The sequence below is a fragment of the Schistocerca nitens genome, chromosome 8 (genome assembly GCF_023898315.1).
Source record: "Schistocerca nitens isolate TAMUIC-IGC-003100 chromosome 8, iqSchNite1.1, whole genome shotgun sequence".
NCBI lineage: Eukaryota > Metazoa > Arthropoda > Insecta > Orthoptera > Acrididae > Schistocerca > Schistocerca nitens.
Window position 1 is genome coordinate 380,041,928 of NC_064621.1, and position 27,096 is coordinate 380,069,023.

At 46.8% G+C, this 27,096-nt stretch overlaps 1 protein-coding gene across 1 annotated transcript in view; it reads left to right on the top strand.

Annotated features, from left to right (window-relative positions):
• Positions 1–27,096, top strand: part of LOC126199580 (uncharacterized) — a 366,050-nt gene that overhangs the window by 221,056 nt on the left and 117,898 nt on the right. The window contains exons 13-15 of the mRNA XM_049936504.1: positions 10,196–10,856; positions 17,031–17,295; positions 22,626–22,879. Coding sequence (XP_049792461.1) covers positions 10,196–10,856; positions 17,031–17,295; positions 22,626–22,879 — 1,180 coding nt within the window. The remainder of the gene's footprint in view (positions 1–10,195; positions 10,857–17,030; positions 17,296–22,625; positions 22,880–27,096) is intronic.

Consider the following 27,096-nt stretch of genomic DNA (forward strand, 5'->3'; position numbering starts at 1 on the left):
TGATTACAGATGATCGAAGATGTTCCGATTGTGGCTATCCATGCTGAAATTAACCAGTTTAAGCATAACATCGTTTCTTGCACATATTTTTCCGTTTAGATCAGTGTATCGTTCTTAAATGACAATGTATGATCTAGGGTGACTCTGAAGTATTCTGATTTGGTGCGATGTTGTAGTCCGGTGTAACGACAAACGCCAGCACGAAGATGACGAACGCAAGAGCAGAGAAGGCTGTGAGATGACATTAGCCAATAGTTCGCTGACTAGGACCGCACCACGACAGGAGCGGCCTCTAGCCGAAGAGAATGTAAGCACCGCTGCTACTAGCCTCGGCCGGACAGTAGAAGACGGACGCTAGTAGAGCCAGACTTGGGATCCATATTTGTTACTCCCGTGAACATTATAAACAGCGAAAGACACTGATTATTTACATGTCGCCAATTACTTGCGACACATTCTTTTAAACCAAAGTCAAGTATTGTCGATTTACTTTATTCTAATAAAAACCATTAACGTGATTTGCTTCAGTTGTTATGTAGCTATCCGAGAAAGCAGCATCCTTCAGGCACCCTATAGGAGACGAGTGGGCAGGACCCCACATCGGCGACGCGAAGCTACAGACAAACGCCACCGCTGACAGCCATGGAATTTTCATTTTAGTTTTTGCTGGCGCCTTAATTCTCTCTTGTCTTTACTTTGCAGGGGCGTTTGCTTGCTTTAACAATTCCTTTTGCTAATTGGTGTTTTCAGGTGGTCGTTGCAGAAATTTTCTTTGTTTTTGTCCTTATTTTGTTTGCTTGCCTTGTCTGCTTGTTGCATTTGTCTCTTCCAAAATACCCACCGTACTTATCCCCCCCCCCCTCCCTCTCTCTGCTCAGGCGCTACAGCCACAAGCGTTAGATGCCACACAGCTAATACAGATGTTTCAGTTCCAGACGCAGAAAATCTCCACCCGGCTCAACATGGTACAGTAGCTACTAGCCAACGCTGCAACCGAAATGGAACAAGCACCACCTACTGCTATACCGCCTTTTCGGCAATTTCATGAACAGGAAGAGGAATGACTCGAGTGGTTGTGCCAATTTGAAGCTCACGTCATGTACAAAGTACTGTGGAACGTCCTTATCTATTATCAGCGGTAGGACGTGGAGTGTTCCGCCCAGTCAACAAACTTTTCCCTAATACCTCTCCGAGTGATCTTAGTTACTAACAGGTGGTACACTCGTTAACCGACTGCTATGACTAACAAGTGAATGTGTTAGCAGCTCAGTATCAATTCTTGAATTACAAAACACGGTCAGAACTAACGTATCGCGAGTGGGTAATAGACTTGCAGAGTATGACAAGGAATTGCAGATTCCAATGTGCTTGCGGTGCTTTATATTCAAATATTTCAGTATGTTCGTGATGCGATCGTGTAAAGCATACCGATGTCAAACTCAGAGAACAGATTTTGAAACAGTCCAATCCATCATTCCAGCAGGTACTGAAAATACTCGATCAGTACGATTCAGGTGTCCTGTCGGCCGCTAAAATTGAGCAGCCAGATGTTAATCGGGTTGAGTCCATCGTTTGCGATCGGCCCATTCAGCGGCAGCTTGCGCTAGTCGCCCCGAGTGAACAAAGCTCCACGCCACATAAGCAGTTAGCTAAGCAGGCGGCTACACAAGCGAACAGAATTATGTCTTTCCCTCGGTGTTATTCAAGGCATAAACGCCAAGACTGCCCCTCCTGACAAGCTCAGTGTTACGTAATAATTCGGCCCACTCACAGAAATCTCATCACAAGGCCCCTGTCATTAATGCAGTATATTCAAAGTCTGCACATTCGCAAAACTGGCACACAATCAGTTTCTTCAATGATACGCCGGTCGAACAAACTTTTTGTTCATTTACTTCTTTGTGGGAAAATGTTAAATTTCAGTTGGACACGGGTGCCTCTGTCAAATTGCTAAATCGTCAGACATATGAACTATTGGACTCCCCACGTCTGTCTAAAACTAGCACATAACTGACGGCTTGTAATGGACAAGACACTCCCATCCTCAGAACATGTACATTGCCTGGCATGTATCACTCTCATTCGCGAACAGTAACTGTAGCAGTGCTACAATCACGTGATGGTAAGAACATATTTGGTATTGACTTTTTAGCTTTGTTTGGCTTTAACATTCAGGACAATGTGTTGTCAGTGTCTCCATTCAATGCAAAATACAGTGTAGCTAGCTTTCTAAAAGAATTGCCGGAACTCTTTTCTGAAGTTTACGCTGAAAGACAGCCCTCATCCGAAATTTTACCAGGCCAGAAATGTTCCTATTGGATTACAGGACAAAGTCGTTGCTTAACTTAAAGAAATGCAACATAGCGGAGTTCTTGCTCCCGTGTCAGCTAGTCAATGGGCAAGTCCACTGGTTTTGCTCCCCAAAACTTCAGGTCGCATTCGCCTCTGTGTTGACTTTAAGTCTACGGTCAATCCAAAAACCTGTGATTGGTATTTATCCATTGCCACGTCCAGAGGGTCCCTTGGACAGATTATGCGCGGGACGCTACTTTTCAAAAATTGATTTTTGCGACGCGTACCTTCAAATACGGCTTGATGACGAATCTCAAAAAGTGTGTGTAGTGAATGCTCATTTGGGCATGTTTAAATATTTGCGTTTGCCTTTTGGCAGTGCTTCCGCACTTTCCAATTTCCAATGGTATTTGGAAAAGCTGACTACGCAAGTACCAAACTGTCTAAACTATTTGGTTGATATTGTAGTAGCGGGACGTACACCTGAAAAAAACATATTACAAATTAACGTGCTTTGCTTCATGTGTTATTAATGCAGGAGTAAGTGTGATTTTTAAAAATCTGAGTTGCAGTATCTTGATCATATCATAAACACTCAAGGTGTAGATCTCTTCTGTCGCATTTGTTGGCCGTACGAGACTTGCCAGTTTCTCGCAATGTCACAGAATAGCAGTCAGTCTTATGGAAAATGAACTATTATATTCGGTTCATAGCGAATGCTGCGCAAATCGCGGCTCCATCGCATCGCTTGCGTCGCAAGAATGTCCATTTGTTTAGACAGATGAGTGCCAAGTAGCTTTTCAAAAACTTAAAGATGCATTGCTCAGTGATCGATGCTTAGTTTACTCTGATCCTGACAAACCAGTTGCATTGCAAATATTGGAAGTTGAAGCTTCCTCTCACGGAACTGGTAAAGTGCCTTCGCACAGAATTGGTGATAAAGGCAGGCCTATCGCTTTCGCATCAAAAGTGTTGTCCAAAGCTATTCACAAATTGAGAAAGAGGCTTTAGCTATAATGTATTGAGTCAACAAATTCCAATACTGTTTGTATGGCAGAACATTCTACTTAGTAATGGATCACAAGCCATTGCAGTCCTTGTTTCATCCTATGAAATCGGTTCCTGTACGAACTGCCCAAAAATGGCAAAGTTGGGCTTTGCTGTTATCTCAGTGCCAGTACGAGATTCTGTTCCGTCCGCCAGCTCAACATTGTAATGCGAAAGCACTTTCACGTCTTCCGATCGGCCTTGATACAGACTTTGACGCTTCTGCTGCATCTTGTTGTCACGTCGATGCTCAGTATTCTGAATTGCTTCAGTCTTTTCCGCTGATCTATAGGAAAACTGCACTGGCCACTGAAGCTGCTTCAGATTTGAACATTTTGGTAAAATGCATTCGTACATCTTGGCCTCACTCCTTGCAGTTCATAAAGAACATTGTAGCGCGCCGATACTTTGCACGTCCAAATAGCTCCGCTGTACAGAAAGGTGTGATTCTTGTTCAATATATCGGTGGACAATCACGCGTGTTGATTCCTAAAGGTTTGCAAAAAGAAGTGTTGCAGTTACTTCACCAAGGACACTGGCGAATTGTTCGTACGAAACAGTTAGCGCGTCAACACTGTAGTTGGCAGGGTATGGACGCCCAAATAGAACAGATGATGTCACAGTGTCACGCAAGTGCGGAAAGTTAGTCCGCTCCGCCACAAAAATTCTCTGCTTGGTCTAAGTCGCAGTGGCTATGGCAACGTGTGCACATTGCTTTGCGGAACATTTTCTGGGCACTCGCTGGTTGATTGTGGTTAACTCGTATTGAAAGTTTCCTTTTGCTGTGCCAATGAACTCGACAACGTCACGTAGCACAATTCAGGTGTTGTCCTCTATCGTCCGCAGCTCGTGGTTGTGCGGTAGCGTTCTCACTTCCCGCGCCCGGGTTCCCGAGTTCGATTCCAGGCGGGGTCAGGGATTTTCTCTGCCTCGTGATGACTGGGTGTTGTGTGCTGTCCTTAGGTTAGTAAAATTTAAGTAGTTCTAAGTTCTAGGGGACTGATGACCATAGATGTTAAGTCCCATAGTGCTCAGAGCCATTTTTTTTGTCCTCTATCTTTTGCATCGAAGGTTTACCTGACAGAACCTTCCAGCTGCAAATGGCCACCAACGATCAAGATTTGCAAATTGTTTCTCGCCTCCTATCGTTCGCACCAACGACACGGACCATCGCCGGCGGAATAGCTTCACGGCCGCCGCCATCGGACACTTCTCCACCCGCTCCACCCTCCTCATCATCTGACGCCGAAGGAAGGCCGCAAATGTCGCTTCGCGCAGCAAAATATTGTCTTGTACAGGGATTTTAGTGGCAGCAGACGGTGGGCGCGAGGCGAGATCGCTCGTCGACTTGTCGCTTGCATGTATCTTATTTCCGCTCCAGATGGCTTGCAGCCCGCCATCAAAATCAACGTCGCCTCGGTCATGTGCGCGATGATCTTTCAGTGTCTCTTCCCCCAGATTCACTGATCCGGAGGACAGCGCTGCCACAGCAGCCGCCAGAAGGTGTAATCACGACACCGCAGGACGACCCCATGCAGACGGGGCCTTCGCCTCCTCCACGTCCTCTCGTCCTACGGATGGAGCTGGTCCCGCCCACACCGCAGCAGTCGCCGCCTTCTTCATCTGGTTCATGGCTTCAGGATGTGGACGCGTACTCTTATGGTCGTTTCCCGGATGACATTGAAAGTCTACCGTCTTACCTCCTAGCCTAGGGACGCCAGATGAAAGTTGATGTCGTCAAGCCCTGAATCAAAATTGCGCAACCGATAACTGGGGAGAGGAGCTTGAGAGCGCTACCTAGAGAGCGTGCCCTTTCTGTACGGTACTAGGCAAGGGGCTGGAGGGCTCACACGCTGATGTGTGGGTCCCTGCATTCTATAGCTTTTATTTTAAATAAATTCCTTTAACTTGACTTCTTTGTGATTTTTAAGGTATGTTAAAGATTGATGACAGTTGATTACCTATTTATTTTAAACATTATCACTCGACTTTACAACGATAGCGGCAATTGTTTCAGTTTACAGATATTACAATTTTACAACTTATAGCTCGGGTATATTATATACTAATCTGCACGCACATTCCTACGGGTAATACGAAATTGCATTGGCCAAATGTATACCACCAAAGTCTCCCAATGTTTTACATAGGACGTTCACTATGTGAGGAGGAAAACGGGCAAACTGGCGACCAGATACTTTAACACAGGGGGTCAAATTTCCGGAATTAAACGAGCACATTCATTACCTTACACAATCCGAAGCTGGAAATAAAAGAGTTAGTGCAAATATTCAAATACCTCTTTTCCATGCGTGAACATTGAGGAAGACGCACTGAGGGCACGTCTGCTCACTTACCCGTCTTCTGTAACACCCCATAGAAAATGGCGGGCACCCCTAGGTCTTTCTGGGCCCCGGTGGAGGGGGTGGTCAAACCACTTGGCCGTGACCAACCTCTCCACCCCAAATCTTGTGACATTGGAAAGTCTTTGACTTTTACCTGCCTGTGCTGTCTCTCTGATCCCATAGCCAGGAGTAAGGTTGGCACTACTGTACTACAGAACTACTTCCCAACAAAGATTTGGCCGCGCTTTACGGAATGGTGTGAGGAGGATTAGGAAAGTTCATGTGCAGATTCACATCCACGTACAAGAAATGCGTAATACACGACACATATAAATACGTATTACGAAGCCTGAAACATTTCTTTCCACCCGTCCACATGGGCTCTGTTGCACCCGCGGCCGTGCGCGTCGTGTAAAAAAATTGGCTGAGGAGCCGCGTCTGTTTCTATCTCCCGGTGCGAGCGAGCAGCGAAACCTGCTGCTTATAGAGCGGAAACTACTGTACCGTTTCAACATTTCCGCCAGAGCGAAGGCCGGATTGAGTGGTAAACTGAAAGCTTGACGTCCCCTGCAGCGGCAGCTTTCGGTCCAGCGATGCGCCCACACTCCTGCCTCCTCCGCCGTGGTCGCACTACCTACACGACTAGGGTCCGTCGCTTTGGGGGAGGAGGAATGTTCCAGTGTAACGACAAACACCGTCACGAAGATAAAGAACGCAAGAGCTGAGAAAGCTGTGAGGCGACGTCAGGAAATACGGTAGTTCGCTAACTAGGACCGCACCACGACAGGAGCGGCCTCTAGCCAAAGATAATGTAAGCGCCGCTCCTGCCAACCTCTGCCGGACAATAGAAGACGGACTCCAGTAGACCTGGACTTGTGATGCATATCTGTAACTTGCATGAACATTATAAATAGCGAAAGACATTGGTTCTTTGCATGTCGCCAGTTGCTTGCGATACATTCTTGAACGCCAAAGTTAAGTATTGTCAATCTACTTTATTGCAACAAAAACCATTAATGTGATTTGCTTGAATTGTTGTACAGCTGTCCGAGAATGCAGCACCCCTTAGGTACGCTGTAAGAGGCGAGTGGGCAGGGCCCCACACCCATCTCCATTCTACCGCCAACTGTCTCAAGTCGCAAGTAATTTTCTTCATAATAGGTTGTAAGGGGTTCATTATGTAAGATGCTTACTGTTCACTACGTGTTCATTATGTAAGAGGTTTACTGTTCACTACCCTACTGCAGCAAATGTAATTTCGATGTATTGCTCACTCGCCGCCTGCGATATAAATCATCTCTGCAGCAATAGAATCGAAGGTCAGAGCAGTGTCGGCAGCAGTATTAATCGCTCGCTCCTACAGAGCTGTCGCAATAGTTCTTTCTTATGAAGCAGTCGCAATAGCTCGCTGTTACGGAGCAGTCGTAGTAGCTCCACGCTACAGTACAGTTGCTAGCCATGCAAGTGTAATAGCAGTCGCCGCTGCTGCAGCGCAGTTCATTGTCATGGAGTGTAAGTTAAACTTTATTATTCTTCATCGCCATGCGAGATTTGTCGTCTGAGATGTTAATATGAATTTCTTTCAATATTTTTTAGTAATCAAAATATCCACGGGTGTGCTGCCGGTCTATAGTGTCCAACGGGCACAATATTTCGGCGATCATACATGTCGCCATCATCAGGTGAACTGACGGACTGAGCTCCTGTGAACGTGCCGGCACGGAGATCCGTACGCTATGGCTGCTCAGAGGGAACTGGGTTCGGTCGCGGCAGCGGCCGATTTAAATACCCTCCGCCCGCGGCGCGCTCCCTCCGCCGTCCGCGCCCCGCGCCACGGTCGCGCCGTGGAACAGATTGCGACGGCGTCTGAGATGACGTCGGTGTGATGGCTCTGTCCGCCGTGGTCGTCACAACTATACGTTTGCTCGATTTACTCTTGATTAACCCAATCGCCGGTTCCCAAGCCTTGCTAAGATTATAGCCACAGTCACGGTTTATGAGGTCGTCATTGGTGCGAATTTCGATGGCCTCTCTAACAACGCTGTCCCAGTATCTCGACGTCTGTACCAGAATCCTCGTGCGGTCATACTCCATGGCGTGATTTTCCGACAAACAATGTTCAGCGGCCGCCGACTTGCTCGGATACATCAGTCAAGTGTGCCTCTGGTGTTCACGGCATCGATCCTCGACGGCACGCATCGTCTGACCAATATACGACTTGCCACATTGACACGGAATCTTGTACACGCCGGCCTTCCTCAAACTGAGGTCATCTTTGGCGCTCCCCAACAGTGCACGAGTTTTATTTGGAGGACAAAACACAGTTTGTCCTCCAAATAAAACTCGTGCACTGGTGGGGAGCGCCAAAGATGACCTCGGTCGCCTTACCATTAGGCTACCCGAGATCGACTCTGGGTCACACCCGAACTTTTGTGTATCATCAACAACGTCTACAACCTGCACTCTTGCATTCATTATATACACTATATGATCAAAAGTATCCGGACACCTGGCTGAAAAAGACTTACAAGCTTGTGGCGACCTTCATCAGTAATTCTGGAATTCAATATGGTGTTGGCCCACCTTTAGCCTATATGGCGGTTTCCACTCTCACAGGCATACGTTCAATCAGATGCTGGAACGTTTCTTGCGGAATGGCAGCCCATTCTTCACGGAGTGCTGCACTGAGGAGAGGTATCGATGTCGGTCGGAGAGGCATGGCACGTAGTCGGCGTTCCAAAACATTCCAGAGATGTTCTACAGGATTCAGGACAGGACTCTGCGCAGGCCATTTCATTACGCGAAATCCGGGTTCGAGTGCTGGCCTGGCCAAATTTTCATTACCATCAATCCATAATACAGCTAATGATTGCCCATATTCTCAAATGCAGATGGCTTCCATGTATTGTATAACGACCGTTATCACCAAGTGTCTGTTCCTTCGGACATGCATGAACATGCAAAGGAACTTTGCATGGTAGTTCCGAACAAGACAGGCATTACCGTGAATGAGATTTTCACTCTGCAGCGGAGTGTGCGCTGATATGAAACTTTCTGGCAGATTAAAACTGTGTGCCCGACCGAGACTCGAACTCGGGACCTTTGCCTTTCGCGGGCAAGTGCTCTACCATCTGAGCTACCGAAGCACGACTCACGCCCGGTCCTTACAGCTTTACTTCTGCCAGTATCTCGTCTCCTACCTTCCAAACTTCATATCAGCGCACACTCCGCTGCAAAGTGAAAATCTCATTCTGGAAACATCCCCCAGGCTGTGGTTAAGCCATGTCTCCGCAGTATCCTTTCTTTCAGGAGTGCTAGTTCTGCAGGGTTCGCAGGAGAGCTTCTGTATAGTTTGTAAGGTAGGAGACGAGATACTGGCAGAAGTAAAGCTGTGAGAACCGGGCGTGAGTCGTGCTTCGGTAGCTCAGATGGTAGAGCACTTGCCCGCGAAAGGCAAAGGTCCCAAGTTCGTGCCTCGGTCGGGCACACAGTTTCAATCTGCCAGGAAGTTTCATATCAGCGCACACTCCGCTGCAGAGTGAAAATCTCATTCTGGAAACATTCCCCAGGCTGTGGCTAAGCCATGTCTCCGCAGTATCCTTTCTTTCAGGAGTGCTAGTTCTGCAAGGTTCGCAGGAGAGCTTCTGTAAAGTTTGGAAGGTAGGAGACGAGATACTGGCAGAAGTAAAGCTGTGAGGACCGGGCGTGAGTCGTGCTTCGGTAGCCGCGGTCGGACGTGCTAGCTGGTTGCTCCGCGTCGTCCGTGTCCTTGCCAGTGTTTACTGTTTGCCGTTATGTGTTTCTGTGTTCCGAGTGATTCACGTGTATTGTACTTTTTTGTTGTCGTCCTTTTCGTCAGCAACTTGCCGACCTTGTACGGGATTCGGGCTTGCCGGATTCCCTACAGCTGCAGCGCCATGTCTACCACCATCCGGAAATACACCCTGGTTTTTGGCTTTGACAAGGATACCCGCCGAGTTCAACCGACCGCCCTCGAGATTCATGATTGGCTAACCGAGGTAATAAGCATCACGTCTGATTCTGTGCAAACCACCCAGATAGATTCTGATCGTTATTGCGTGTTTGTCAAGTTTCTCAGTCCAGTAGCAGTTGATCGACTTCTTGAAAAAGTCCCTTTTGTTCATCGCGACGGCACCACTAGTATGGTTACTGTAACACGTGCCGATACCTCGATTCACACAGTTCGAGTACTTAACTTGCCCATAGAGATTGACAATGCTAAAATTAAAGATGCGCTTTCTAAGTTTGGTGAGGTTAAAGAAATTGTCAACGAAAAGTGGTCGTCTCGCTACAAATTACAATGTTTCAATGGGATTAGATCTGTGGACATGGAAGTAAAAATGAATATTCCTTATCACATCACGGTCGATGGTTATAAGGCTCACATTATATATTCTGGTCAAGCCCCCACTTGCCATATCTGCAATGAACTAGGCCATCTTCGCCAGGACTGCCCCCGCCGAGTTTTTGTCTTAAAAAATAATCTCCAGCAGCGGCGTAGATTAACACTTAACGAGGTAACAGCAGTAGATACTTCTGGTTCTTCTGCACACCCTGATGTTGGTGCTCCCCAGGCAACTACCTCCGAGACCCAGCCCAAAACCGCTGATGCGTTTCCGCCACTCGTTGGACGGCAAACTGCTGCGCCAGTTTGTCTTGAAAGTGAATCTCAGCAAAAGAAAAGGCCGCTGGAACGTAGTGATGAGCATTCAGATGAGGAAGTATCTCACTCGACTCCTGCAGCCCGGAAACCAAAACCATCAATGGCGGAGGATTTAGTACCAGATGATGTTATGCGGGTCGATTTTGAAGCCAGTGCGGATGAACTTGAGGGGATGCCGAATTCTGAGACGCCGGGTCATGAACAGGAACCTCCAATTTTGAGTGCCGCGCCCGAAGGACAACAGCCGCTACAGCGCGCACACAGTGAGGAAGTGTTGTGTCAACAACGCGCTACAGCTGACGCCCGACAACAAGTTCCGGGCGGAAGTAAACAAGCGAAAGTGTTTACCAACCTGCCAGCTGCCGGCGGCAGTGCTGCGACAACGAAACCACCACGTCTCAAAGAATCCACAAAAACTCCGGGACCTCAAAACGCCCCACGACGAAGGCTCAATCCACAGCCAAATCTCTCCGTTCCTCGCAAGAAGGGCAATTCCACTTCGTCGCAAGCGGATGTAGTACCCCGAAATATTAGTTATGAAATTGTGAGGGAACGATTCGGTGATGAGAACAGCAAAGAACTCGGCGAAGCCCATCCTCCACAGTAGTAATTCCATTGGTACAAGGTTTGTTCCATGCTGTCGCCTAAGGTTGCAAAGCTTCTTCGTGTTTCTTCTGTCCTTTTATCCGGTTATGGTTCGCAGCATTCACTGTGTCGTTTTTTTGCTACAACCGGCCTATGATTCGTAGTGTATCACTTGTTATTGTCTTTACTTAGCTTCTTGATCCAATAATCCTCTCATGGCTGCTCACATTTTACCTTTTTTAATTCTGCAGCCAGCGCTCTTGAGCTCGATTCCATCGTTTTGTTATACTTTTACATCTCATTACCTGTATGCTACAGGCCTATACTATCACCTCCCTTAATATCAATAGGATTACGTCAGAGTTAAAACTTGCTTTACTAAAACAATTTTTGTTTGACTCTGGTACAGATATTGCCCTTTTACAAGAGGTTGCAACATGGCAAATTAACATTCCCGGCTATTTTGCAATAATCAATTTCGCTCCCCAATTGAGTGCTGGCACAGCGATTTTAGTCAGGGAAGGAATACCTCTAACCGATGTCGAAAAGTTAGACTCTGGACGGGGGATAGGCGTGAATATCATGGGCGTCAGTGTAATCAATCTGTATGCACCATCTGGAAGTGCACGGCGCGCTGACAGATCGAAGTTTTTCAAGGAGGATATCATTTACTTATCGCGGAGAGACTCTCCAAACTTGATCATTGCAGGCGATTTTAATTGTGTATTGCACCATAAAGATCAATCCCCCAATTTCAATTATTCCCCTGAATTAAACCTTCTTGTCTCCCAAATGAAATTGAGGGACGCGTGGGAAGTTAAGTATCCCACGCTTGTGAAATACACGCACATTTCACATAATTCCAGTAGCAGGATTGATAGAATCTATATGCCAAGTCACATAGTGAGAAATTTGCTACAAGTGGAAATCACTCCAGTCAGCTTCTCTGATCACTGTAGTGTGAGTGCCTGCATAAACTTAGACCGGCAACCAACTCACTGGTTTAGGAATCGGTGGAGCATGAATGTCGGCCTTTTAACAGACGACGAGCTCGAGGCCGAATTAAAGACAGCTTGGGAATTTTGCTTGCGCTCTGTACACAACTTCCCGAGTGTTTTGGAGTGGTGGACCCGCAAGGCGAAGCCCAAGTTACGGAAAGTAATTATATCTTATAGTATAGAGAGCGTACAATGGAATTTTACTACATGGTTTTAAGGGACTTGTATGATCAGGCAGATGGCTCAGACAGGCGCTTGTCCGACATCAAGAAAATTAAAGCGACATTATTAAGCTTAAAGAGAAAACAACTGGAGGGCCTTAAAATTAAGTCAAAAGCCAGATCTGTTAGCGAGGACGAAACGGCTGCGTTATGTCATCTGATTAAACATCCCAAGAACCGACGACGGATATTCATGGACGAATTTAGATTAGAAAACGGTACTGTCCTCAATGTGCAAAACGAGATAATCAGAGAAATCCACAGGTATTACAGTGCCCTGTATGAGGCAGAAGCAACGCAAGAGGACGATTCGGATGAGTTATTCGCGTTTACAACCTCCACAATTACGGCCGACGACAACGCCAGCTTATTTTCGGCTTTTAGTCCAGACGATGTCCTCGAAATAATTCGCGGCTCCCCTAAAAGGAAATCGCCGGGCCCTGATGGCCTTCCGGTCGAATTCTATCAACGATATTGGAGTATCACAGGTGATAAGTTGACACAAGCCGTTAACGACGTACTGCGGGGAAAGTTTGTACCATCAGAACTTAAAGAATGTAAAATCGTGTTGATTCCTAAAAATAAGGGATGTAAAAAAATTAACAACTTCCGGCCGATTTCTCTTCTTATTCAGATTATAAGATTATTGCCAGAGCTTTAAACAAACGAATGATGCCGTTGACCGCAAACATAATTGGGCAGCAGCAAACTTGTGCTTATAGGCGATCAATATTTCAGACTACAGCACAATATAGAGATATCGTCGCTCTGTCGTCTGCCAGCACCATTAATTGTGGCCTCCTTTTTGTCGACTTTTATAAAGCATTTGATCGTGTCAGCCATAAATACCTCTTCCAAACGATGCGGAGGATGGGCTTCCGGCATGACTCCATTGCTGTCGTGCGCAATATGATTACTGGTCTGGCCGCCACGATCTCCGTCAACTGCCAGCTCGTAAGACCCATTACCATTGCAAGGGGTGTCCCCCAAGGAAGCCCCCTTTCCATGTTGCTCTTTGTCATCTCACTAGGACCATTGCTGCGGTTAGTACAAGAGCACATGACGGGCGTAGCGATCGCCGGGAAGAAAACTGCAGTTGGGGCATATGCTGATGATGTCGGCATCGTCGTGAGGAACAGGGAAGATGTCATTCAACTGGAGGCAGACCTCAGAAGCTATTGTTCCGCTTCTGGCGCAAAAATGAATTAATCTAAAAGGAAATTTCTACGTATAAGGGGACTTGACGATGTCGGCCTAGAATGGGCTAACCATGTTACGGAACACAAATCTCTTGGGACGATACTGACGGTCCCCCCACAAAGGATGATAACGGCGAATTGGCGGGATGTCTCGCTCAAAGTCAAGGGTGCTTTAATAGATAACGTTTATCGCAGCATGGACCAAATTCAGAGGGTTAAATTTATATATACATGTATCCTGTCGCGAGCATATTATGTGGCACAGGTCTTTCCAATCCCCACTGTCATAGCCAAACAGATAATGAGCAAGTTGACCAATTTTCTGTGGCGGGGAGGACATATTTCGAGTTGACGTGAAGACTGTGACCCTCGACCCTCTGCATGGCGGTATGGGTCTGACCGATCTGAACGCCAAAGCAATGGCTTTGTACATTAAACGGATGACATCCTTAATCCAAAACTACTCTGACACCCTCACGGCAAAGTTGTTTGAGGCAGTCGCGCCGAAAAGGGTAGAGCCGCTGATCAATGTGCAGACGATCGACTACCAGCTCTCCCACATCCGCACATATTACCTGGAAAAGAGCTACTTGAGCGAGGTCCTTCTCCAACATCGACCCTTAACTGCCAAGGACATTTTGGAGCACATGAGACAATATGAGGGCAAGAACAAAAGCATACTGATTTCAATTGGGATGTCCTGTGGGCGAACATCAGCAGCAGTGTACTTCGGTCCTTGGTCATGGTACAAAGCGGTTAACAACATTATCAGCACAAATGAGCTCCTGCATGCGCTTGGGCTAAGCGACACAGCCCATTGTCCAGATTGTCAGCCGGCCAGTGTGGCCGTGCGGTTCTAGGCGCTACAGTCTGGAACCGCGTGACCGCTACGGTCGCTGGTTCGAATCTTGCCTCGGGCATGGATGTGTGTGATGTCCTTAGGTTAGTTAGGTTTAAGTAGTTCTAAGTTCTAGGGGACTGATGACCTCAGATGTTAAGTCCCATAGTGCTCAGAGCCATTTGAACCATTTGAACCAGATTGTCACCAAGTGGATACTGTTCCCCACAGATATACTTGCAGTCACCGCATGCGCAATTGGCAATGGGTTCGTCAAAAAGTCGCCCTTATAACTAGGACTTCTGAAAATAACATAGACACGAACTTACTGCACAGACCAGACGTGAAAATATTTTCCGCCAACTAAAAATAATGCCGTCATGTGGCTGTTGGGCCAATATACAAGTCATGTCTTCAGTCGGCTGACGGGCGACGATTACAGCGAGTTTCTGTTACACATGGAAACGGAATATATTAAAATTAGACACTACGCGGATCACCGTCGCAAGTACAGTAATTTGCTCCATATTGCATTGAATAAAACAATAGAGCAGGTATTGGATAGCTGTTCGAGCTCTAAAACCTTCACCCGTTTATGTATCAACCAAATGATCTGGCTCCAATCCCATATTGATGCTTTACCCCCCCCCCCAAAAAAAAAAACTTTACAATTAATGTGAGTGGTGACGGGTATGAGGGCGGCACCATGGCCAGGCCTCGGACTGATTAACCCCTGTCCTCCTTGCCGCCATCTGCCTGCCCCGCTCGCTATCAAAAAAAAAGTTGGGAGAGCACTTGCCCAAAAAAATAAAAAAAAGTTGGATTGGTGATAGATTCATATACACATGGTCTGGATAAACAAATTTTTTTTAAAATGAAAAAAAAATTAAACAAAATGGTAGAGCACTTGCCCGCGAAAGGCAAAGGTCCCGAGTTCGAGTCTCGGTCGGGCACACAGTTTTAATCTGCCAGGAAGTTTCATATCAGCACACACTCCGCTGCAGAGTGAAAATCTCATTCTTGAAACATCCCCCAGGCTGTGGCTACGCCATGTCTCCGCAGTATCCTTTCTTTCAGGAGTGCTAGTTCTGCAAGGTTCGCGCCGGCCGAAGTGGCCGTGCGGTTAAAGGCGCTGCAGTCTGGAACCGCAAGACCGCTACGGTCGCAGGTTCGAATCCTGCCTCGGGCATGGATGTTTGTGATGTCCTTAGGTTAGTTAGGTTTAACTAGTTCTAAGTTCTAGGGGACTAATGACCTCAGCAGTTGAGTCCCATAGTGCTCAGAGCCATTTTTTTGCAAGATTCGCAGGAGAGCTTCTGTAAAGTTTGGAAGGTAGGAGACGAGATACTGGCAGAAGTAAAGCTGTGAGGACCTGGCGTGAGTCGTGCTTCGGTAGCTCAGATGGTAGAGCACTTGCCAGTGAAAGGCAAAGGTCCCGAGTTCGAGTCTCGGTCGGGCGCACAGTTTTAATCTGCCAGGAGGTTTCATATCAGCGCACACTCCGCTGCAGAGTGAAAATCTCATTCTGGAAACATCCCCCAGTCTGTGGCTAAGCCATGTCTCCGCAGTATCCTTTCTTTCAGGAGTGCTAGTTCTGCAAGGTTCGCAGAAGAGCTTCTGTAAAGTTTGGAAGGTAGGAGACGAGATACTGGCAGAAGTAAAGCTGTGAGGACCGGGCGTGAGTCGTGCTTCGGTGGCTCAGATGGACACAGTCCGGCTTTCGCCGCCGTGCAGTGCGGACGTGTTGTTATTTCCGCCTGCGGAGCGCGCGCGCTCGCTGTTGTTTACATTTCAGCGGCCGTCACTTACGTGTCGCTTACGTGCACTAGAATCATGGCCAACCGTTTTCGAAAATCAACTTTACGTTTCAACTTCTGCAACGACTACGCACGACCAAAGGCCTTGGAAGTGGAACGCTTCCTACGCGACGTTGCTAAGATCCCAGCTTCTGACATCTTGGGCATCCATTTTTCCATATTAAGCAGTACTGTGTACGTCAAAGTCGTCAATGACGCGGTATGTGAAAGAATACTTCGTGACACCAACCATGGATTACGCTTTTGCCACGCCGACGGCAATGTCGGAGCGGTCACTGTCGACCATGCCGGCTTAGGAATGCGCACCATACGAGTTTTCGAACTCCCGTTCGAGCTTCCAGCGGAAGACGTTATCGTGGCTTTCCGCCCCTATGGCACTGTACATGGCCACACTGCCGAACGCTGGGCGCAATTCCAAACGTACCCCGTTCTTAACGGTGTACGGCAGATCACCATCGACCTCCATCGCCACGTGCCATCTTACCTGCAAATTAGCGGGTGCAGCGCGGTTGTCATATACGACGGCCAACCCAAGACCTGTTCCGGGTGCGGCAAAGAAGGCCACCTCAGATCTGAGTGTCTTCAGCGACGAATCACCCAATTGCCAGCCGCTACCGTGGCACCTCCGGCTCCGACGACGGTTTTACCGATCACCTACGCATCGGCGCTATCTTCTCCTCCCACCGGCCGCCGCCCATCGGACCATGCACCGGTGACCCTTCCAGCTGCTACGGATACCGCTGGGGCCGACGCGTCGCGCTCAAAGCCTGCCGCTACTCCGGCGCCACTACCAACAGCGACGACTTCCGACACCCACCCGCCTGAACATATGGACGCCCCTTCATTTGACGTTCCCGCGGCGGCCTTCCTCTCAGAGCGGCGCGACTCCCTCCCGTCTTCCGACACGGAGGGGCGAACCCGCAAACAACGTTCACCTAAGAGGCGCAAGAGGAGGCGCCGTACGGTCTCGGAACGAGACGGATCACCACCCCCCGATGCTCCAGAGGCCGTCCGACCCGACGAGGCCTCGGAGAACCTACACGACGATACGAATGACGACAACATGACGCCGACTGTGGATACGTCGATGCCTACTCTACTGGCTCGCTCAGGTGCTCCTGAACCAATGGACTCCGCAGATGCGACTGCCGCCGAGACGTCCTCTGCCCCTACGACCGAAGTGGAACGTACGACCATCACAACGACAACGCCTTCAATGGTGTGGAGTGAGGACGTCGATGAGGACCCGGACCACACGCTGGGGACAGAGTTACCCCAGACGGAAGCATCGTTACGCCGCTGATAACGCCGTCGGGTGGCGTACGGCACGACTCACCGTTGCCTCGTCCCTCTTCATCCTCCGCCGGTGGAGTTCCCCTCCACGGCGGGGTACGGCTCCAAACCTACCGAATAGCGACAATCAACACTAACACCATTAGCTCACCCGTGAAACTTCAACTGCTGCGAGAGATGATATGGGCGTCGGACGTCGATATCGCACTACTACAGGAAGTACACCTGGCCACTCTTCCAGACGTCGCGGGATATAACACTTATCCTTCTCCTGGTGACCACCTGGGACGCGGCGTAGCCATCTACGCCAGAGAAGGCATTCCAGTGGCCGATATCACATACCTTCCATCTGCCAGAGGCATGGCCGTCACCGTCATGGGGACCCATATCGTCAACATTTACGCTCCGTCAGGCTCCACCCGCAGACGCGACAGGGCACTCTTCTATTCAGAAGACATCGCTCCTTTGTTTCTTGGACGCTGCGACCATTACTTGCTTGGGGGTGATTTTAATTGTGTCTTGCACCCTAAAGATCAAGTGCCCCACTACAACACCTGTCAAGAACTGCGTCTTGTCGTCCGAGATCTGTTGCTCCGCGACACTTGGGAAGTTCGGCACGGCGACGCGCCTGGACATACTTACCAGACGAGTCACTCCGCGAGCCGCCTTGATAGAATTTACGTCTCTCGGGAACTCACGCCTGCAGTCCAAGGTGCAGAACTTTGGCCCCTGGCCTTTTCGGACCACTGTGCCTACATCTGCAACATTCTCTTCCCCAAGCAAGTGGTCTGGCGTAGTCGTGCACCGTGGAAGCTAAACACCTCCCATCTTCATGATCCCGAATGTCTTCAACGTGTTACCGAGACATGGGCCACCTGTGAACGTCGCTTACCTAAATACGGCACTACCTTGACCTGGTGGCTAGAATGTGCCAAACCTGCCATACGACGTACTTTGATTCAGTATGGAAAGGAAGTTGCTATGTGGCGCCGGCACACTACCGACTATTTCTACGCCGTTCTCCGCGACCTGGACGCCCAACCGCCCACCCCCGACACGCAGAGGGAACGCAGCAGGATTAAGGCGCAAATTGTAACTTTGACACGCCGTAGACTGCAGGGGGCTATGGTGCGAACCCGACGTCAAGATTCGGCGGAACAAGAACATCCGACCATGCATCATATCGCCTCCGATAGGAAACATCGACGACGACAACTCATCACCGAGATCACCACCTGTCACGGCCAGCACGTCACTTGCCAGGCCGAAATCGTCAGTGCCTTTGTCGACCACTACCGCACAATGTACCAGGAGGAGACTACCAACAACCACCCTGAGGAGTCTGTGTTACCACACGTAACTCGCACCCTCACCAGCGACGAAGCGGACGAGCTGATGGAGCCCATTATGCGTGACGAAATCCACGATGCAATCAAAAAAGGTGCTCTGAATAAGTCACCTGGTGTCGACGGATTGCCGATAGAATTTTATCGCGCTTTCTTCACTCTAATGGCGTCACGGTGGACAACGATGTTTAATGAACTGCTGACGATGGGGAACGCCGTACCGCCGTCCTTCGTCACGGGAATTATTATACCCATCCACAAACCGACACCAGGTGTGACGACATCACATTACCGTCCCCTGACTCTGCTTAACGCAGACTGTAAAATTTTTACACGCCTACTGGCAACGCGATGCCGCAAGATCCTGCCTAGCATTCTATCCCCGGAACAGACAACTCCGGGCGGCTCAGTTAATATACAAACGGCCACAGGAGAATGTCGCGATTTAATTGCACTGGCAGCGGCTTGCAGACTCTGCGCAGCAGTGGTTGCCATTGATTTTGACAGCGCATTCGACAAATTGCGGCATCCTTTTCTGTTCTCAGTGATGAACCGCATGGGTTTTCCACCAACCTTTATCGACGTGATCCGGCGCCTGTACGGCACCGCCGAATCTCTGATTCAGGTTAACGGCCGTGTGGCGGGACCAGTGGCGATCCGGCGTTCCGTACGGCAAGGCTGCCCACTTTCGACCCTACTGTATGCCATAAGCCTGGAGCCACTCATCGGGAGTCTGACGAGCCACCTTTCTGGTCTCACTTTGCGACAGCACAGTTTTCGATGTCGTGCGTATGCGGACGACCTCCTCCTCTTGATCCGCTCACGGAGTGAAACGCACACGGTACTTGATTTGATATCAACGTACGGCACTGCAACGGGCAGTAACATGAATGTGGCTAAATCCGCGGCGATGCCCATTGGACGCGGCCTCTCACACGACGACTTAGCACCTCTCCCGTGTGTACAACAACTACGATATCTTGGTATCATTTTCACCTCCACCGTGCGCCGCTCCGCTGCCATCAGTTATCGGCGTGCACTCCAAACTATCCGCACGACGGTGCGACAAAATCTTCTCCGACGACTCGATTCTTTACAACGTGTCCAATACCTCAATCAACATGTGGCGGCCAGAATGGTCCACATCGCACAGGTCCTCCCGCTGCCATCAACTATTGGACGCAGCCTCCAGGCTGCCCTCGGATACTTCCTTACGGCCGGTACGATCTTTAAGGTCCGCTGCGACACGCTCACCCTTCCCCCGCGAGCAGGAGGCCTCGGCCTTGTCAATGTGCGACTCCGAGCGGCGTCCTTGTACATGTCCACCATGCACAAGCAGTGGCATGGGGGCACCTCCCTTACGCGCAGCTTGCTGGAAATTCTTGTGCCCGCGACCATAACACCACCAGTACCAGTCGGACACATCAAGCACCATTTGACCCACATTTCTGATTTCATCGTCGACTTCAGTTATGCTCACACGCACTTACCGACCACGCGTTCTCCTCGACCTAAAGATTTTTACACCCCACTCCTTCGTTCCATATCCAGCAACAATATCGAACTGAGACATCCGTCCACGCGGTGGCCAACGGTTTGGCGTCACATCCACCAGCCTTTTCTTCCCTCCAACATCCGGGCAACATGGTACCAAGTCGCAAATGAAAAATTCGCCACAAACCATCGCCTTCACGCCATCGGACTACAGGACTCTCCACTTTGTTCCATTTGCCACCTCGTGGATGACGATGTCCACCAACTGACTTGTGCTGCCACCAGTGACGTCTGGAAACTTGCCCGACAGTTTGTTGCCTGTTACCTCCGCGTTCCGCCGGACTCGATTGACCCACGGACTTTTATCCATCCTGAGAATTCTTATTTCCCCGCCTCCAAAAATCATGCGATTGTATGGGTCAAGGGGTGGACGATCACCTACTTGTATAATGGTGGCGACAAATCACGCCTTGATTTCTGGCAGTACTTACAAACCGCCCACAGTGAAGTTGAACAGCGACCGTGCTACCGCGCCTTCTTCGCCAACTATCTACATGCGATCTTTACTTCACCCCCGCTCAGTTGGATGGTGCCACACGCCGACAGCACTCCCGCCCCCCCTGCTGACATGTGAGACTCCCCGCGCTCCTTTCTACATTTGTCACCCACAGTGGAGTAGGCGCATGGACACGCGCCTCCTTTCTTCAATGCACTACCCCAGACAACACTGGTCTTTCCCTCACTCCACTGTATATTGCTTCACACCTCTTAGATTACATCAGAATTATTATTCTTTTTTTCCCTACACCTTGTTCATAAAAAAAAAAATTCCTCGCCTTGTACGAGTATATTGTCTTGTGTTATTTTCGCCGGAAGGATGGCATTTCTGTTGTATTTAAGTTTGTACCAATAAAGATCTTTTTTTCATTTACCCTTTTCCTGGTGACTAAAAAAAATTATAAATAAAAATAAAACAAAAATAAATCAAAAAGCTACTTTGCGGGAGTGCTTCAGGGACGGGAGGGGGGAAGACATCGCGGCCAGGCCTCGGGTTTCGACCCCTGCCCGCCTTGTCTCCACCTACTCATAACTGAACACTTTAAAAAAAAAAAAAAATGGTAATCTGCCATGAAGTTTCAGGCATTACCTTATTTTACCGTCGTTTTACAATAAGCGTAAACAGAATCGCCAACATTTTCAATGACGATACACATGTTTTAAGTTAATATTAAAGAAAATAATTTTGCTATGTTTTCTCTAATTGTGCTCGCCTGTGTTCGTGCGCGCGCGCGCACGCACGTGAACGTGTGTGTTTGTGTGGGTGTTATTGTCTCGTCGTGTTTTAAAGTGTTTATTATTTCTGAAGAGACTGTCGTAGTTCTGTATATACTATAGAATTAAGACTTTGCATTTGCAGGCTTTGGAGGAAACAATATTCACCGTTTTCAGCTCGGTTTTTTTCTTTTCAATAGCATTCGCCGCTTTGTCAGGTGCACCAAATTTTTCAGTGTTACGGATTGTGTGTGATCTCTCAGGTATATTAGGAGTGATTGATTAATCCTAGAACACTAAAGAGGGGAAAATATTACATGGTTACCAAACCAATGTTAATTGTACTGCTCCATATTTTATTCAAAGGAAGTCATAATTAACAGTTTACGCACTAGTTAATTACAGTTACAGGGTCGGCAAGATACGTCCATACAAAATAAAAGTACCAAATGTCCTGCTTTACACCAGTGATACTCAAGCTGGTCCATACTACTACTGGGTGTTCCAGCTATCGTGGTGGTCGGCACACAGCATGGATTTTAGAATAATTTTCATTAGATTTCCATAAAATTTCGATATAAAATATTTCGTAAGTAATTATTATTGTATGCTTTAACTTGCTGTATCTCTACTTTATAAATTTTGTGAAGATAAGTTACATCCTCGACATATAAATCATAATTCCTGTGGAAAGAGTGGGCGATCGAAAAATTTTACAATCATAGGCACAAAAGTGGATGATAGGTGAAAAAGGCACGGTGTTTAACACACTGGACTCGCATTCGGTTGGACGACGGTTCAAACCCGCGTCCGCCCAATCTCATTTAGGCTTTCCATGATTTCCCAAAATCGCTTCGGTGTGGGACCGCGGTGGGGTGGGTGGACTGCTGTAGCCTGTTGTGGGGTTGTGTACCACTGAGGCGACGAAGCCTCTCAGTCGTTTCTAGGTCCCCAGTTCAATACAATACAATGCAATACAATCTAGGTTAAATACCGTGCGAGGTAAGGCTGTCTGAAAGTAATGTGTATGTGTGTGTGTGTGTGTGTGTGTGTGTGTGTGTGTGGGAGCGCTCGTGTGTGTGATTCTGTGCATGCGTGTTTGGTACATTGACCTTGTGAGAAAATAAGGATGTTCGTACGATTGCGTGACAGAACATAATTATGGCTGCCAAGGCACGGAACTGCGGCTTTCAGGGAACGTCGGGCAGTCCTGGACTCGTTGACAGTACGAGCTGGAGGCACGGCTAGGCTACAGCAGCTAAGCAGAGCAAAGTACTGTAGAATGCTGACAGTGACGGCCCTGTTGGCGGCGGTGGTGGTGTTCGCCGTTTCCGCCATGCTACTCTCCCGCAGGTGGCGGGTCTGGAGGGACGTGGAGCGTATCCCGGGCGACCTAGCCCTGCCCTTCCTGGGGAACACCTACGTCTTGCTCTACATGCCTCGCGAAGGTAAGCTACAGCCTCACCGAGGAATTTTGCATCAAGGCGGAACTGCTGCGTGCATTCGTATACCATACTAGCGTAACCAGCAGTGCTTCGCAATTGCTAAATATGTGTGGGAATTTTATATACGTCCTAGTCTCCCCTGTTTCTGTCCATCTCCTCTCTCTCCACCTCCTCTTCCCTTCTCTCTCTCTCTCTCTTTCTCTCTCTCTCTCTCTCTCACACACACAGACACACACACACACACACACACACACACACACACACACACACACACACACATCCACAGACAGGCAGACACACGCACACACACACCATGAGCCCCTTTTTATTGGTATTGCAAACGAAACCTCGACTGGTAAATGAAGGCACTGAAAATGAATTGGTAAATCAGTTGGGATCGTTGATACAAGGGGTACAGGAGAGACCTGTCCAGCTGCTGGATCTGTGAGATAGTTTCAATAGAAGTATTTCTCGTGGTTTTAATCCGCGAAATAATAGCACTGCAAATTTTCCGGTGACAGATTCCATAGCAGTATATTTAAAAAACCTACAGCCAATGTCTTTGTCAGAACGTTTATTAGAGCACGGAGTAAACGTTTGAAATAAATTCTTTAAGAAGCTCTTGAGATTTTTGCTAACAAAGTTTCCTCTTTACATATTACATGTATATTTATTTAAAAAATATTTAAAAATAACTAGCCTATGTCCATCCAAGATTTTATTACAATATTGTGTACAAATGGGAAATAAGTTGGTCAAGAACTTTTCGAGATTTTTATTAATAAAGTTTCCCCTTTATGTATTGCATACGTATTTTGTACCATATATATTTAAAAGTATGAAGCCTATGTCAGTCTCAACGTTTATATTTTTCTGATACTGACTGAAAAATTATTTCTTTTGGAGGAATATTCGTTGGATTTAAATAAACACGACATGGAAGAAGATGAGGTACAGATAAGGGGATATGTTAAGACTGGATGCTTCAGTTTGAAAATTGTACTCAAAATAAAGTTTCACCTTCACAGAATATGATACGAAACATTTTAAATTAACTTCAAAATCAGTGAACTACCCAACCATTATATAATTATCACTTACTGTCGTAATTACAAATATTTGGATTCTTACATGAGAAAAAGTCTGATCGTTTGACAAAACAGTTTCCAAAATTTAACTTCTCTTAATCACGATTACAAAACAAACAAAATATTACAAATCGGATATACTGAATCAACCTACACATTAAATCTGATGGAAAATACTTGGTTCTTACATTCAAGGATCCGTATTGTAAAAGTCATCCAAATCCACATATCGCATTGCTGCACACTCCTAAATATACAAATTTCTTCCAGTTGCTTTCCCTTTCAGTTAAAGCAAAAATTCATTACTCTTCTATAATTGCCATGGTCAGTTGTAAATATTTGTTAACGATCAGTATCAGTTCAATTCTTGATAATCTTATAGCCTCACAAATTATTATTACACTGCGTCCGTAGACCAACAACTAAATTCTCACAGCTAGCCACTAACTTTAAGTCTTACATCCTACTTATAACAGAGTGCAGCGGCAACTGCTACTGCGCTCCCAGCGCTCCTACTTACAATCAGTTCTGCCACTCAGGCGACATCTTTGGCTCAGTGGTGTCAAAGTTACCATCTCTTCTGCATATGAGAACCGTTTCAGGTAATTTTTCATGAATTATGTTACGAACTCTGGCTCCACGTACATGCGGACCCCTCACACTATTTTAAACTGCAATTTATCTTTATATAGTAGTATAGATTTGTCTACAGTGTTCTACTGCAAGTCTTATATAAGTAAAATTTGATTAAAGAAGGAAATACTTCTGTTACCAATGTCCAGTGTGTCGAAGTATGTGATCAGTTTGAAGTATTATCTGAAGACCTCGGATCTTTATGACGTTAAAGTAAAATCGATCAGAAAGGGTGATATTGCGTGCAAGAGTACAGGGTGTCCTTTACTCATGTTAGTTGACAGTTCGAGGATAAATTGAGAAATGTCAGACACTGTTTATATAATCTCTAACTTCAGCAATTACGTCTCTGCTACAGGTCATTTACACTTGTCTCGAAATAAATGAGATTTCTCTTCCTTTGGTAACTGTCGTAGGGAGTATATGCAAGAGTGCCATGCTCGCATTATATAAGAGACATCGTTCAATATGTACGCTGTATTAACATACATCCAGTGCTGCCTATATTGGGATACAGAGGAATATTCTATACTAGTCGTTGGCTTTGGCCTGTGACATAGGAAACACGCAACGAACGCCGTAAATAACATCTTGAGATTTTTGATAACAACGGTTCCTCTTTACACGTATATTCATTTAAAATATATTTAAGAGTAAATAGCCGATGTCCATCCGAAATGTGATATGTATGCCGGTGTTTTGAGACGGTCTAAGCTACAGATTAGTCGGACACCACGAACAGTTATTTTAGTCTTAACATTCGTTGGCTACGCCGATTAACAATCAAACTGTGAACCATCGCTAGGTGACGTCACTGCAGCCATTTACGTCACTGGTCAATGCCGACGACTGGTATCGAATATTCCTCTTGGACCGTACATTGTTTCAAGAAATGCCACATCTCCTTAAGCTTGGCACCCAGAAAGCAGTAAATATAAAAGAGAAGTAGTGGGGCAGTACACCCAAGATTACGGGAAAACATTTTTTATATTATATTCTAAGCACAACAGTTAGCGCGAAGTGTAGTGAGACACAAAAATGGCAGAATGAACTGGCTTCACACCCATCATGTTGACTGTAGTTTTATGGTTTTACATACGCACAAATGCAAACAAATGCATAATTTCTTCCCCATTTCTGCTACCCATCAAATATGAAGGTGTTAACAGAAAGATTACATACCTCCTAGGTAAGTTATGAGCTCTGCATAGCCATGACGTGTCAGAAATGGACCCCCCCCCCCCCCCAAACACATCCACACACACACAAAAGAAAAGCCAGCAAATTCAAGACGAACATTTGAATTCTGCCTGTTACGTTCAAATAGGGAAAATATGTTTTTGGAGGAAGTGCACTGAAAATCTGACGTTTTGCTGAATCAATGTTTGATGTGCAAAGATAAACACTTACTTTTGCTATTTGTTTATCTAAACACGGTATATTTCTTACTGATGATAAGTTTCAGGATCAGTAATACTAAAAGGCGTTATTAGTGACAAAGTCAATGTTAAAGCAGCAACCATACAGATTTTGAACAGTTAAACTTCCCAGAACTATCCTTTTGACATGAAGTACTCAGTTGGACGAACCATCCTCCTTTAACGCAGCTTTTCACACGGCAATGAATATTTCATGACTACGGGCATAATACTAAATTAAAACTGGGTGCTGGTACATACAGTACTAGGCACACAATTGTGATATGCAGTTGGCTGAGGGGCCGAACAATGGTTCAAAACAATGTTTCATACATCCATTAATGTAGGCTGTATCTTACTGTAAAGCACAGGTTTTAAGATACGATGGGATCTGAGGTTTTAGACACTTTGTAAGCCCACCGTGTATGTGAAAAAAACAGATATGTTGTATTTTTCATGCCACATTCAGCAAAAGGGTTCCTTGTAATGTACTGTGTATTCTGATTCTCAGGTGTGAGTGTAGAAATGCATGGCACTTCCAATAAAACCAAGCACTGTGCCGTTAATAATACACAACATTATAATTAAATTGAAATATTTCTGTAACTGGTTCCATTTTACCGAGAAAATGTTTGATACCTGTAGAATAAATTACAAAGACTCGAAATTTGCAAATGTTTTTGCGGTATCTTTGAAAATGTTGTATTATTTCAGCCTTCGGAAATGTTCAATCTTTGGAAATGAGTTGGCCACAGAGGAACACTTATCACAAGATATACGGAAAATCGAAGTTCTTCTACAACTGAGAGTACTTTACAACATTCTGTTATCGAATATACTTACGGTAATTAATTGGGCTACGCATTTCATACGCCATCATAACTGATTATGATAAGTTCTACTACCTTCAATACCACACAGAATACGAGCGTACTGCACATAGCTGTACCTTATGCTTGTAAGAAAATGTTGCAGAGATGTAATTTAGCTAATGAAAAACATCCTAAGATGCTGGTTATTGTGAGGTATCTGCAGAAGAGTAAAATATGAGAAGTTACGTATCAGTAAGGAAATGAATGTC